Source organism: Zingiber officinale, chromosome 7A, assembly GCF_018446385.1.
Source record: "Zingiber officinale cultivar Zhangliang chromosome 7A, Zo_v1.1, whole genome shotgun sequence".
NCBI classification, from domain to species: domain Eukaryota; kingdom Viridiplantae; phylum Streptophyta; class Magnoliopsida; order Zingiberales; family Zingiberaceae; genus Zingiber; species Zingiber officinale.
In genome coordinates, this window is record NC_055998.1 from 6,700,966 (window position 1) to 6,714,552 (window position 13,587).

At 36.0% G+C, this 13,587-nt stretch overlaps 1 protein-coding gene across 1 annotated transcript; it reads left to right on the plus strand.

The window, feature by feature from the left end:
* Positions 1-7,556: 7,556 nt before the first annotated feature.
* On the plus strand, positions 7,557-8,839 carry LOC122000847 (protein EXORDIUM-like 2). Its single transcript, XM_042555319.1, has one exon. It carries the CDS (start codon positions 7,676-7,678, stop codon positions 8,627-8,629), a length of 954 nt encoding a protein of 317 aa, XP_042411253.1. The 5' UTR covers positions 7,557-7,675; the 3' UTR covers positions 8,630-8,839.
* The last annotated feature ends 4,748 nt before the right edge of the window (positions 8,840-13,587 follow it).

The following is a 13,587-nucleotide window of genomic DNA, read 5'->3' on the forward strand; positions in this document are numbered from 1 at the left end:
ATATATATACTTCTAGCACGATTTTAAATTGAAACATAATTATTTATTTATTTATTTTTAAATTTATGAAGCAGAAAACGTAAATCGATTAAAAACAACCTCAAACCAAACAAAAAAAATTTAGTGAAAAATAAAAACAATCTCAATTGACAAAAAAATAATCCTAATCGATCAATTACGCAGTCATAAGTCTAAGGCTGTTAATCAATTAAAATTTTTAATCATTTCTCTTCAAAATTTTAGACCCGACAATCGATTGCTTGACTAAATCAATCGATTAAACTATCATAATTTTACCTAAAATTAGGTTAAACAGTGACGATTTTCGTCGTTATTCGTATTCTTCGCAGAAACACTTGAAAAATAAGTCTATCCTAGTTTTCTCTTATATAATTTTTGTCGATCATAAAATTTGTATTAATTAGGAAAAACTTGATCTAATATACAAACAACAAATCGACGAAAAACTTAAACTTTATTGTCAACGAAAACGACGAAATAGAACATGTGGCTTTGATACCAATTGACGATTCTTGTAAAACCTAAGCCGCATGAATTCTAAGAACCCTATAAGAATTCACATATAGAAAATATAAGAACATATAAGCATGGATCTTTGTTTCATCGATTAAACATGACATGAAAAAAATAAATACATAAACAAATATGATAAAGAACCTGATTGAAGAGTCATCATTGTCTTTAGCGTCATCCAAAAATAATCTCTGTGGAAGCAGATGCAACGGAAAGAAAAGGAAGATCTTCCAAAGGGCTTAGGGATGACAACTCCGAAAAGTTTTAGGTCAATGGGGAACCTAAAGCTCTGTCAAGATTAAACCCTAAACGCTTGGAGAACAACCTTATATATAGTGGACATCTATTATCAACCCATAGATGATAATAGATGCGGGATTATAGGTTCTATAGATACAAGGTTTACATCCAATAATGGAACCCCAATAAGTCTAAGTTAGATCACTTTAATGGGTTCGGTTTGTACTCATATGCACAACTTACAATTAAACCCATCAATTAGAGATAATAACCAACAATAATAACATAACTAAAATTATATATAATAACTTAAACCAAACACACTCTAAGGATATATTGGTATGTATGAGATTTTAGAGTTTAAATCCTATCATAGATGATGATAAATTAACGGGTTTAAAGGGATCAAACATTTAAACTTGGATATGCCCATATGTATAAAATGGGCTAGTTAGTCTATTTATGACTCATCATAGCAAAGCAGCATTGTTTTAGTGGTGCCAAAAGACGATTAATGATTATGCTTCCAACCTGTCCCAAGGCTAATACGAAGGAGGTGAATCATGGGTGACTACTACCCATTGGAATAGTAACTGACACATGAGGGAGGTATTTACCTCGGCTATATCAAGATTCAAACCTTAGATCTTATGATGACAATACTTCATGCACTAGATACTAGACCTGTAGAAATTGATGTCAAAGAAAAGTAGTTGTCTTTATTGATTAATCCAAAAAAAGATTGTAAAAAAATAAAAAGTACAAAGTCTTATATAGTTAATTATCAGAAAACCTAAACCCTAAATTAAAAAGGTAAAAGACTAAATTACTATCAATGCTATAAACAAATAATTCTAATTATATAATATAACCCCCCCCCCCCCCCCCCTCAAACTCATGATGCTACAGCCAGAAGCATTAAGAGTTTGTTAGATAAAAATTGAAAGCGCGAAGCGGAATGAGCCTTGTAAATATATCAGCTATCTATAGTAAGGAAGGAACAAAAAATAATGTGATAGTGCCAATTGTAGATGATGACGAATGAAATAATAATCTATCTCAATATGCTTTATTCTCTTATGAAAAAATGTATTGCGCACAATCTGAATGACACTCTTATTATCACAATGGAGAGAAGTAAGTTTATGAAGAAAAATTCTCATATCTACCAACGTAGCCAAACAATCTCACAATTAGTGGTAGTCATGACACGATGCTCAACTTCTGTGGAGGATCTCAAAATAATATCTTGCTTCTTACTTTTCCAAGAGATAAGAGAATCTCCAAGAAAAATACAGAAGTCAGTGGTCGACTTACGATTTGTAAGGTCATCTGCTCAGTCAGCATCAGAGTATGCACAGAGCTCTAATGAGGAAGTAGAAGGGAATAAGAGACTCTGAAATTGAGTTCCCCAAAGATACTGAAGAATGCGAAGAACAACAACCTAATGAACTATGGTCGATGTAGTGACAAACTGACTAACCACATGTACAACATACGCAATATCAGGACAAGCCACAGTGAGATAAACCAAGCTTCCCACAACTGTACGGTAAAGGTTAGGATCTGACAAAGGAGAATCATCTGATGGAGAATACCTAGCATTGGTCTCAAGAAGAGTATCAACTACCCTGTTGTCAGTGAGATGTGCATGCTCAAATAGATCAGCTATGTATTTTGACTGAGACAAGAGATAACCTTTAGGTGAAGAGGCGATCTCAATCCCCAGAAAATAGCGCAGTAAACCCGAGTATTTCATAGCAAAACAACGAGATAATTCAAACATCAAAGACTCAATTCCATCAAAATCATCACCAGTAATTATCATGTCATTCACATATAAAGACAAAAGTATATAACCTGCACGCGTGCACTTGACAAATAAAGTTAAATCATGATTACTGGGATGAAAGCCAAGTGAGGTAACCACCGTGAAGAACTTAGCAAACCAAGCATGTGGTACTTGTTTGAGTCCATAGAGAGCTTTGCGAAGCCTACAAACTTCACCAGATTGGTGAGCAACTCCAGGAGGAGGCATCATATACACTTCTTCTTGAAGATCACCATTCAAGAAAGCAGTTTTGACATCCACCTGAGATATCTTCCATTGACGAACAGAGACAACAATAATTAACATACGAACAATGGTCATTTTAGCAACAGGGGCAAAAGTTTTCTCATAATCTATCACATACTCCTGAGAGTAATCTTTAGCAACAAGACGAGCTTTGTACCATTCGACAGAACCATCAGATTTAGTTTTGATCTTATAGACCCAACGAGAACCAATGACACATTTTCCTGATGGCAGAGGTACCAAATCCCAAGTATAAGTATGATATAGAGAAGTTAATTCCTCGTCCATAGTATTCTGTCAAAGAGACTACCAATAGCTTCTCTATAAGACAAAGACTCAGAAAGATGATGAATAGAGGCAACAAAAGAGGTAAAGGAAGTAGAATAATAAGAATAAACAAAATTAGGTAGTTTAGTAGACTTACGAGGATGTGTAGACCAACGAATAGGATTGTCCACAATCTCTGGAAGTGGAGGAATAGTCGTAGGAGGGGGAGGGGGAGGTGCAGGTGCAGGTGCAGGAGATGTTTCGAGAATACTAGATTCAGTGAAGTCGTCATGTGGAAGAGTACCCATGGGGGAGACTTCATCGATGTCAGTACTGAAGGGATCAACGCAAATAAGCTTTGCATGAGTCATGTCATGTGATAGAAGAGGTATGGAGAAGAAATGAATATGCTCAAGAAACACAATATGATGATAGACATACAATTTTTTTACTAATTGGATCAAAATAACGATATCCCTTTTGACCAATACCATAATCAAGGAAGACACACAAAGCAGACTTAGAAGACAACTTATCACGCTCAACATATGGTCGGAGAACAAAACAAATACAACCAAAGATACATAAAGAGGAATAATCAGGAGCACGACCATATAATTTTTGAAAAGGAGACAAACCTGAATTATTGTGAGAAGTTGGAATCCTATTAATTACATAAGTAGCAGTAAGAACTGTTTCTCCCCAAAAAATACTAGGAACATTTGCAGACAATAAGAATGAACGGGCAGTCTCAATAAGATGTCTATATTTTCTCTCTGCAACCCCATTCTGTTCAGGTGTTTCTCGACACAAGGTTTGATGTATAGTACCTTCTGATACAAGTAAATGAGAAAAACTATTAGAAGTGTATTCACCCCCTAAATCACAACGAAAACACTTGATAACTGCTGAATGTTGAGTCTTGACAAGAATTTTAAAGTTATTGAAAATGGTAAGATAATCAGATCTGTGTTTCATAAGATAAACGCAAGTATAACGAGTGCAATCATTAATAAAAGAAACATAATATCTTGATCCCCCTTTTATAGTAACAGGAGAAGGCCCCCACATATCAGAATGAACAAAATCAAAAGGATTAGGAGAAAAAAGATAGACTTTTATTAAAAGGTAATGCAGAAAATTTTGTCAGTTTACAACCACTATAATCTAAAATATCATAACTTTTTAAAGTTCTTAATACCCCAGACAAAGCTAAAAATTGTAAACGAGAGGCTGAAACATGACCTAGATGAGTATGCTATAAATAAAAATCAGAAGAAGAATGACTTAATCAGAAAGATGACAAATCAACACTAGAAGCTGCAACATCTGGTACTTGAAGCTTATCCAAGACATAGAGTCCCCCTTGCCTACGGCCTATCCCAATCACCTTCTGGGATTGCAGGTCTTGCAAATAACAATTGGATGAAGAAAAAGAAATTAAATATCTAAACTCAAACAATTGACTAACAGAAAAAAGATTAAGTGTAAGACTAGGAATATAACAGACATCAGGAAGATACAAGTAAGTTGTAACAACAGAACGAACACCTAATAATGAGTACCATCAGCCGTCATAATTGATAAAGATGAATTAGAAGACAAGAAGATAAAAGATGATAAGTTAGGTGACATATGATGAGAGGCTCCAGAATCTAAGATCTATAAAGAGGAAGATATACCTGACGTACCGGAGGATGACAAACCTATATGAGAAGAAGCAAATATGGCAGAGGGTTGTGAAGCAAGGAATTGTTGAAACTCTCCAGAATCTAAGATTTATAAAGAGGAAGATATACCTGATATACCGGAGGATGACAAACCTATATGAGAAGAAACAGACATGGCAGAGGGATGTGAATCAAGGAATTGTTGAAACTGCTTAAGCATATAAGGAACTAAATAGGAGGAAACCACTGCATTACTAGACTGAGATAGTCCATTTGGCAACTATTGTGGTTTATTACCAAATTTCCATGAAGAATTTTGATGTAGTAATGGTGGTTGTTGAGGTCGTTGCTGCTAATATTGTTATTGTGGTGGTAGTTTTTGCTACTGTGGTAGTTTACCTTTGTTCAACAATAATGGACATTGAGACTTCCAATGTCATTTTTCTTTGCAATAAGCACATTTATTACTAGAAACCTTCGAAGTCGACCTACTTTGATTATGCGACATAGACCGTTGTGGTGCTGCAAAAACAAATGGCGTAGATGGTGCAACAATCCTCTTATCAACCTGAGACTTAAGACGAATCTCCTCAGCTAACAATTCATGTACTACTGAATCAACGGAAGGGAGAGGACTACGATGCAAAATTGTTCCAAGCAATCCTTCAAAGTCATCACGAAGAGCCATCAAGAATTAGACCAGACGTTGCTCTTCTCTACGAGTAATATAAGCTGGGAATGCTCGCAATTCTGAGGATTTTGTGAGTGCTAATTGGTCTCATAATTCCAACATGGCAGAATAAAAATCTTGAATCCTCATATCTTACTGCCGAAGTGCACATATATCTGCTTCTAATTTATATTGTTTGGCAAAGTTAGATTGCGTGTATAATTTTACCAGATGATCCCAAACCTCTTTGGTTGTCTCATACTTGGCCAACTGAGCACCGATGGAGTGTGAAACAGAATTATTGATCCATGTAATAATCTTCGCATTATTGGTCTCCCAAACATCCAACGACTTTACATAATCATCAGCATTAATGCCCGTAGGTTGAACTCGCACACCTGAAACATATCCCCACATAGATTTTCCTTGCAAAAAATTTTTCATAACATATCCCCAATATGAATAATTTTTTCCATCCAATCGGACACTGATCGATTAAAGCGAATCTTCTGTGCGATCACTCATGATGATAGAACAAATTGTGTTCATGAATACCGAACACCAAATAAAATCAAGTATTACGAAAACAAAAGAAAATCAAAACTGCACGGTTGCGAAAATAAAAGAAACTCCACAGTTCGATACGCGAAAATTGTGGATCAAATTAATAGTTTTTCAATCTAATTATCAAAAATATAGAGATGAAGACTCTGATACCATGTCGAAATTGATTAAAAAGAAAAATAATCATCTTTATTGATGAATTAAAAAAATGATTTAAGAAAATAAAAAGAGTACACATTCTTATATATATAATTAATTATCAGTAAATCTAAATCTTAAATTTAAAAAATAAAAGACTAAATTATTCTCAAAATATAAATAAATAATTCAAATTATATAATTTAACAAAATCATCCCGAGAAAACATAGGTATCCCGAGAAAACAAAGGTATTGTTTTAGGCTACCACACACCCTCGGTCCTTATCACACTCCATCTTTTCTTCCGTGCCTCTTAAGCAAAATCCTTTTCAAGTTTCTTACTGGAGCTCTGTCTGTCACCTTCCCTTTCCCCCATAATTAGCTCGAAGGACAGGCTAAATTCAAAAAGCAAAGTCAAAAAAGGGTGTTGGTAATTGAGAGGATCGCGTAACTGGCAACAGCTGGAGGCAAAAGTAGACTCTGCTTCAGTAAACATGCCAGAGAAGAAGAGCGGTTAAAATAGAGTACTGTGAAAAAGAAGGAACACAAACCAGAGTTCAATAAAAGAACTAAACAGAAAAAATAAGACCCGTTTTCTTAACACTTTGATACATTTATCTGATCAATCTCCTCTCTCTTCTTTTGGTTTTAGAAGTGACTTCGGTTTGAGTTTCTGGAGTTAACAATTTTATTCATCTCTGTCATAATGAGCATGAAGAAGTTAGCAAACTTGACATCTGTTGGGGAAATGTATAGCTTTTCCAAAAGTTGGTTTTGTCTTGCTGAAATGAGATATATCATTTTCAAGAACACAACAAAAGCAGAGATAGTTCAGGTCCCATGCACAAGTTTAATTCAATTCTATTTAAACTTCAAAAACGAGTTGCTAATTGGCATTAGCTTTCGAAAAGAGCAGTACCTGAACCCCATTTATTAGTTGTCATGTGTATACCAATTACTAACTTATATAAAAAAAAATCATATGAATTATTATTTGTCAAAACATGGCGACGTGGGTTCGGGCACTACCGCTACAGGTATGATAACAAAGCAATTTTAATTTGGGGACTCCTTTTACTACATAGCCAACTTAACTAGTAAAAGAGCAGACTAAATCAGAAAACCAAATCAGTAACTCCACAAGCAAATAACACAATGAGAACTCATTACGTATTTACACTTGCAATTTGAATCCTCACTGTTTTTTACTTGTGAACGGATCATTCTTTTTTCTTTCATTTTTTGATCGTAAAAGTATTGCAGGCAATGTTCCTCCCCAGGGTGAAGCCCTTCCCATACATTGCTTGCCCCCCTCTGTTTCATGTCCTTTCTCCCTTCCTTTTACTTTTGCTGCTATTGTATATCAAATTTAGCGTGGCACTCATGGACGTGCCCGTCACTGCTCTGTTCTGCGCGTAATCCCTAACTAGCAAGCTCCTGTATCCCCTATATTATATATAGTCTTGAAGTAGAACCTCTTACTAGTTGCTCTGCTTCCACTGCTCCTCACGATAATGAGCTACTCTGCAATGGCTTTCTCCCCTGCTCCTCGTCCTTCTTCTATGCTTCTCTTCCTCTCCCTCCTCCACCTCCTCGCTCTGCAGTCCTCCGCCATCGTCCCCCGCATGCTCTTCCTCGTCCCCCAGCAGCCCCTCGTTCTCAACTACCACAAAGGCGCCCTCCTCAAGGGCAACTACTCCCTCAACCTCCTCTTCTACGGCCGCTTCTCCCCCGCCCAACGCTCCATCGTCGCTGACTTCGTCCGATCCCTCTCTGCCACCTCCGTCCGACCCCCCTCTGTCGCCTCCTGGTGGTCCACCACCTTCCTCTACTCCCCCGTCGGCACCATCCGTCTCTCCCTCGGCCGGGTCTTTCTCGACGACGCCTACTCCCTCGGTAAGTCCCTCGCCCACTCCGACCTCGTGACCCTCGCCGCCCGCGCCGCCCCCCATCGCTCCTCCATCACCGCCGTCCTCACAGCACCGGAAGTCCTCGTCGACGGCTTCTGCGTCAGTCGCTGCGGCTTCCACGACTACGCCCGAGCCGGCCGGCGCGGCCGCTCCCGGTACGCGTACCTGTGGGTGGGCAACCCGGCGACGCAGTGCCCCGGCGAGTGCGCGTGGCCTTTCGCGAAGCCGATATACGGGCCGCAGACGCGGCCCCTGGTCCCGCCCAACGGCGACGTCGGCGTCGACGGGCTCATCATCAGCCTGGCCACGCTGCTGGCCGACACGGTGACCAATCCGTACGGAGACGGCTACTTCCAGGGCCCGCCGACGATGCCCAATGAGGCGGTCACGAGCTGCACCGGCATATTCGGCGCCGGCGCCTTCCCGGGCTATCCGGGGAACCTGCTCGTGGACCCCACGACCGGGGCCTACTACAACTCGCTCGGATTGGCGGGGAGGAAGTACCTGCTTCCTGCCATGTGGGACCCGAAGACGAAGCAGTGTAAGCCCCTCGTGTAGGCTGTCGAAGAAGCGATCATGGAACAATAAAATAGAGTCACGCCGCTGTTATTTCTTATGTACCATGATCGTATACATCTGCATTTATATATAGTTGGATTTTTGCTGTTTCTGAAGACGTCGGAGTCAGATATGTTCATCCTTGTTTATTCTTCTTCTTCTCTGTTCCTTGTACTGTTTAATTAATAGTAAATTGGCTTTCCTTGTGTTCCTTGTTGACTTAATCCACATCTATTATACTTCTGTGGGGGAAAAAAATCTACAAACCATTCAAGAACACGTAGATTATAGCTTGACTTGATGAAGTATGATAATACGAAACACTAGCATGGCAGGACATCACTGTGAATTCAATCATTATCATAGTAATTATGAAGTGGAAGACCTAGAATTCAATCCACTGCATGTTGGAATGATGAAAAGGCATTTTGCTGCAGTTTATAATCTTCTGGCGAATTCTGTGGGTTCCAACCTAACTGATAAATATAAAAATTCGATAAACAACCATTCCAAATACTATTTTCTTCTGATCAGCAATCCAGCAATCCTACTTTTCAGCCAAGAGATTATAGATAACCTGTGTTTCCTCATCGAATAGATCATCGTTCACTTCACTTTTACCATCAGCGTAATGTGACTATGTGAGTGAGTCGTTCTTATCACTTTCTAACAACGGGGAGAAGTTTATTGATGCCTTTTTCTTATTTTTGTCTTTATCTCAATTAATAGAGAGCTGTGATGGCCGAAAGCTAAAACTGTGGTGCTTGCATGATTATTGAAGCTGGTCCCATGCACTCAGTCTCAATATAATGCCGAAGGATTAAATTGAATCAGATTTGAACGTATCATTCAAATAGTCTTAAGTGGTTTCCAGTTGGAGCAGCATATATTGCACATATATATATTTTATTGATATAAAATATATAAGTTGTCATTCAGAATATTCATGCCAGCTGCTCCATTAAAGGAATTGCATAATGTCTGTTCTTTGTCTTGTGCACAAATCATAGCTATCTAGTTCTATCATTGAGCCAACAACAAGCTAAGTGGCTAAAGCAATCATATATCTGATTCTTGTAAATTGTTTTAGCTATCTTTTTCTTCTCTTCACTTTCTAAGTTCTTTGCGTTTTCTTTAATTTGCCTATTGATGATGCGCATGCATCATGCATGCAGTGAACTTGATGTCCAATATTTAAAATATAAGATGCATGAAATTTCTGATCCTACATTTGAGCTTCAGAGTTCAGAGAGAAGAGCATTTGACGTTTCAAATGGGCCATACCCTTATTTTAGAAGACAATCTTGTTAGAAACAAAGGGACCAATTGTAGTTGTTTGAGATGATTTTGTACATTCAATTATTATATGATTTTGTATGGACCATCGTTAGGTTAGGTTTCCCCTATGACGAGTTATAAAGAAATCAGCCAAGAACAATGGTTTCCTTGTCCACTTGTCTAACGAAGCTAATTCATTGTGAAAGATGATGCTACTTTAGTGGTTGCATGTCTTAATCTCACTTGATGCAACATTTTTTTCCGACACATTGTGAAATTAAATTCCATTTTTTTCAGCATTTTATCAACATAAACTAAGTATACATATTTTTATATGCATGTCTTAATAATGTGTACTTCAATTAATTTAATTTAATTATTATTTTTGTTATAAATGATATGCAATTATTGTGGATATCATCATGACCATTAGCTCTTGGATTACCACATTCAAGAGTGACCATTGACTTTTGGATTACCATATTAAATAGGGGTGTATTTTCATTACTTCTAAACATCTTTGTAATCTCATGGCATACAATCAAAGAGAGAAATACAATTCTTCTTCTCTTCTTCTCTTTAAATTCTTTCTATTGTCTAGATATTTTATAATAGATTATGAGTTTTGCTCGAATTTTATACAAGCTTAGCATCAAGATCATCTTAGACAATCACAACTTGTAAGTATCATTGTCTTGCCTATTGATGCTTTGCTTTTATATAAACAAGTTAATCCTCCTCCTATATATATACTAATTAAGAATTTATTCCCTAATTTATCTCACTAATGACATTCTTGAAATTTACATGATATAGTAGAAATGTGCTAATCATATTGTGTTGTTGCTCCTTGTGATTCTTTTTGAACATCTCTTGTGTCAATTTTTTTTAACTTCAATACTTATTGTTTAAAAAATTTTCTTAACATATTGTCACTAATAATATATTTTAGTAACATTTGTATATATTATTTTCTAGTTTATTTTTGTGCTTATGTGATAGTAATTTATGTCAAATCTTACCAAACTTGAGTTTGTGGTTCTCAACATTTCGGGGAAAAAATTACTTGTCATGAATACTTGATGTTGGAATTCATTTGGATGCAAATGAACTCAGAGAAGCAATTAAATAAAATAATAAAGAGACTTTACAAAATTGAGCCAAGGTAATGATTTTTTTCCGTAACCACCTCCACGAAAATTTAAAAATCGAGTATTTGATAGTGAAAAATCCACTTGAATTACGGAAAAGTTTGAAGGAAAGATTTAACCACTAAAAATGGTAATACTCCCTAAAGCTTGTTATGATGAGATTCATTTGAGATTCCAAGATTTAAATTAGTTAGTCAGTACAATTCAGTCATTTTTAAAATTAGTTCTTAATTAAAATTATGTGGAGAGAATGTTACTTATTGCAATATGTTAGAGAAAATGCTCTTCACTTTTCATGTCTCGAATATACTCCTACAACAACAATATCAAGAAAAAGAGTTTTAAAAGTACTCAAAATTGATTTCTTGTTTACTTGTGGCTGAACAAAATAACGAGCTATTAATAAAAATCCTTGAATTTTGGTCAAGGATGTGGCCGTCATCATAGTTGAAATGTTTACCATAATGATCGTGGTGGACATCTAAACCACTAGAAGTGAAAAAATAATGAGACGAAACAAGGAAAAGGTGGATCTAATCAGAATGCTGAGAATAATGTCAAAGCATCTTATCGAGCTTTATGAAATGTTTAGTGTCCTATGCCAAAGCATCTTATCGAGCTTTATGAAACTTTATTGAAGGAAAAGAAGAATAATGTGGAGGGAAATGCTCAATCTCAAAATGATGACCCTTTTAATGTTTTTGAGGATTTTGAAAATTTGCCCCAATTACAAGTTGTGATTTTCCTGATAGCGCTGAATTTGGTGATTTTAATTAATATAATTGTTTTCATTCATTAAATAAATTCAAGTTCATTATTTATTTATTTGAAGACCTATGGATATTATTGCATCTAAACTTGGATCAAAGCTTGAAGATGAGGTTTTTTGTCTCCTAGACAGTGCGACTATACATACAATTCTCTAAAACAAAAGATATTTCTCTCATCTTATTATGAAAAAGCAAAATGTGACTATTATACCTGGTAGTATAACCCTAATCGAAGGCTTCGGTAAAACAAACATTTTACTACCAGAAGGGACTAATTTCTTGATCAGTAATGCATTATTTTCACCCAAATCCCATTGAAATCTATTAAGTTTCGAAGATAGTCTTCTTAATTACTATCATATTAAAACAACCAATATGGGAAATAATGAATATTTATGCATTACTAATGTTAAAATAGAACATAAATAAGTTTTAGAAAGACTGTCTATATTCTCTTTTGGTCTTTATTATACATATATTAAACCAATTGAAATAAATATCATAGTAAACCAAAAGTTTACTAGCCAAAATAAATACCTTTTATGGTATGATAGGCTAGATCATCCTGGATAGGTAATGATGCGAAGAATCATTGAATACTCTTCTGGACATCTATTGAAGAACATGAAGATTCTTTAATATAATGAATTCGCATGTATGGTATGTTATTAAGGCAAATTGATAATAAAACCGTTACCAAGTAAAATTGGAATTTAATCACTTGAATTTTTAAATCGGATACATGGCGATATATGTGGGTCAATTCACCGACCATGTGAACCATTCATATATTTCATAGTTTTAATAAATGCATCTACAACATGGTCATGTGTGTGCTTATTATCAACTAGAAATCTTACGTTTTTGATATTATTTGCTCAAATAATTTGATTACAAGCACAATTTCCTAAGTATCCCTTCAAAACAATCCTCCTTGATAACCCTGGAGAATTTACTTCTTGAGCATTTAATAACTGTTGCATGTCTATTGGTATAAAGGTTGAACATCCTGTAAGCTTATTATGTTCATACTCAAAATGACCTTGCAGAGTCATTTATTAAAAGCTTTTAATTGATAGTGAAAACCAACCTTCCCATTCATGCTTGGGGACATGCATTCTTACATGTACCAGCATTATCTCTCATTCGACCCACTAGTTCTCAAGCTTTTTTCCCCTTTACAATTGGTCTCTGGACGAGAATCTAATATCTCTCATTTACACACTTTTGGATGTGTAATTTATGTCCCCGTTACTCCCCCTCATAAAACAAAACTGGGGCCTCAAAGGAAATTAGACATTTATGTTGGTTTTGATTCTCCTTTAATTATCAAATTTCTTGAGCTGTGATGGGAGATGTTTTTACTACTAGATTTCTTGATTGTCGATTTGTTGAGATTTTTTTTCCCAACTTTAGGTGTAGATAATACTAGGAAAGAAAAGTTAGAAAAAGAGATTACCTGGAATAATCAATCCTTATGTCATCTCGATCCTTGCACAAAATAGTGTGAACTAGAAGTTCAACGGATCATTCATTTGCAACAGATTGCAAATCAATTACCAGATAATTTCTTTAATCCAAATGAGTAACAAAATCATATATTCTTGTAGAAAATGTTCCTATCAGACTTGATGTCTCTGAATAACTGCTCCTAACAAATGAATCTAAACCATACTTGAAGCGTGGAAGACCAATGATGTCTAAGGATAAAAACCCTCAAAAGAAAGAGGAACAAATGAAAAGATTGATCCTATAGAAA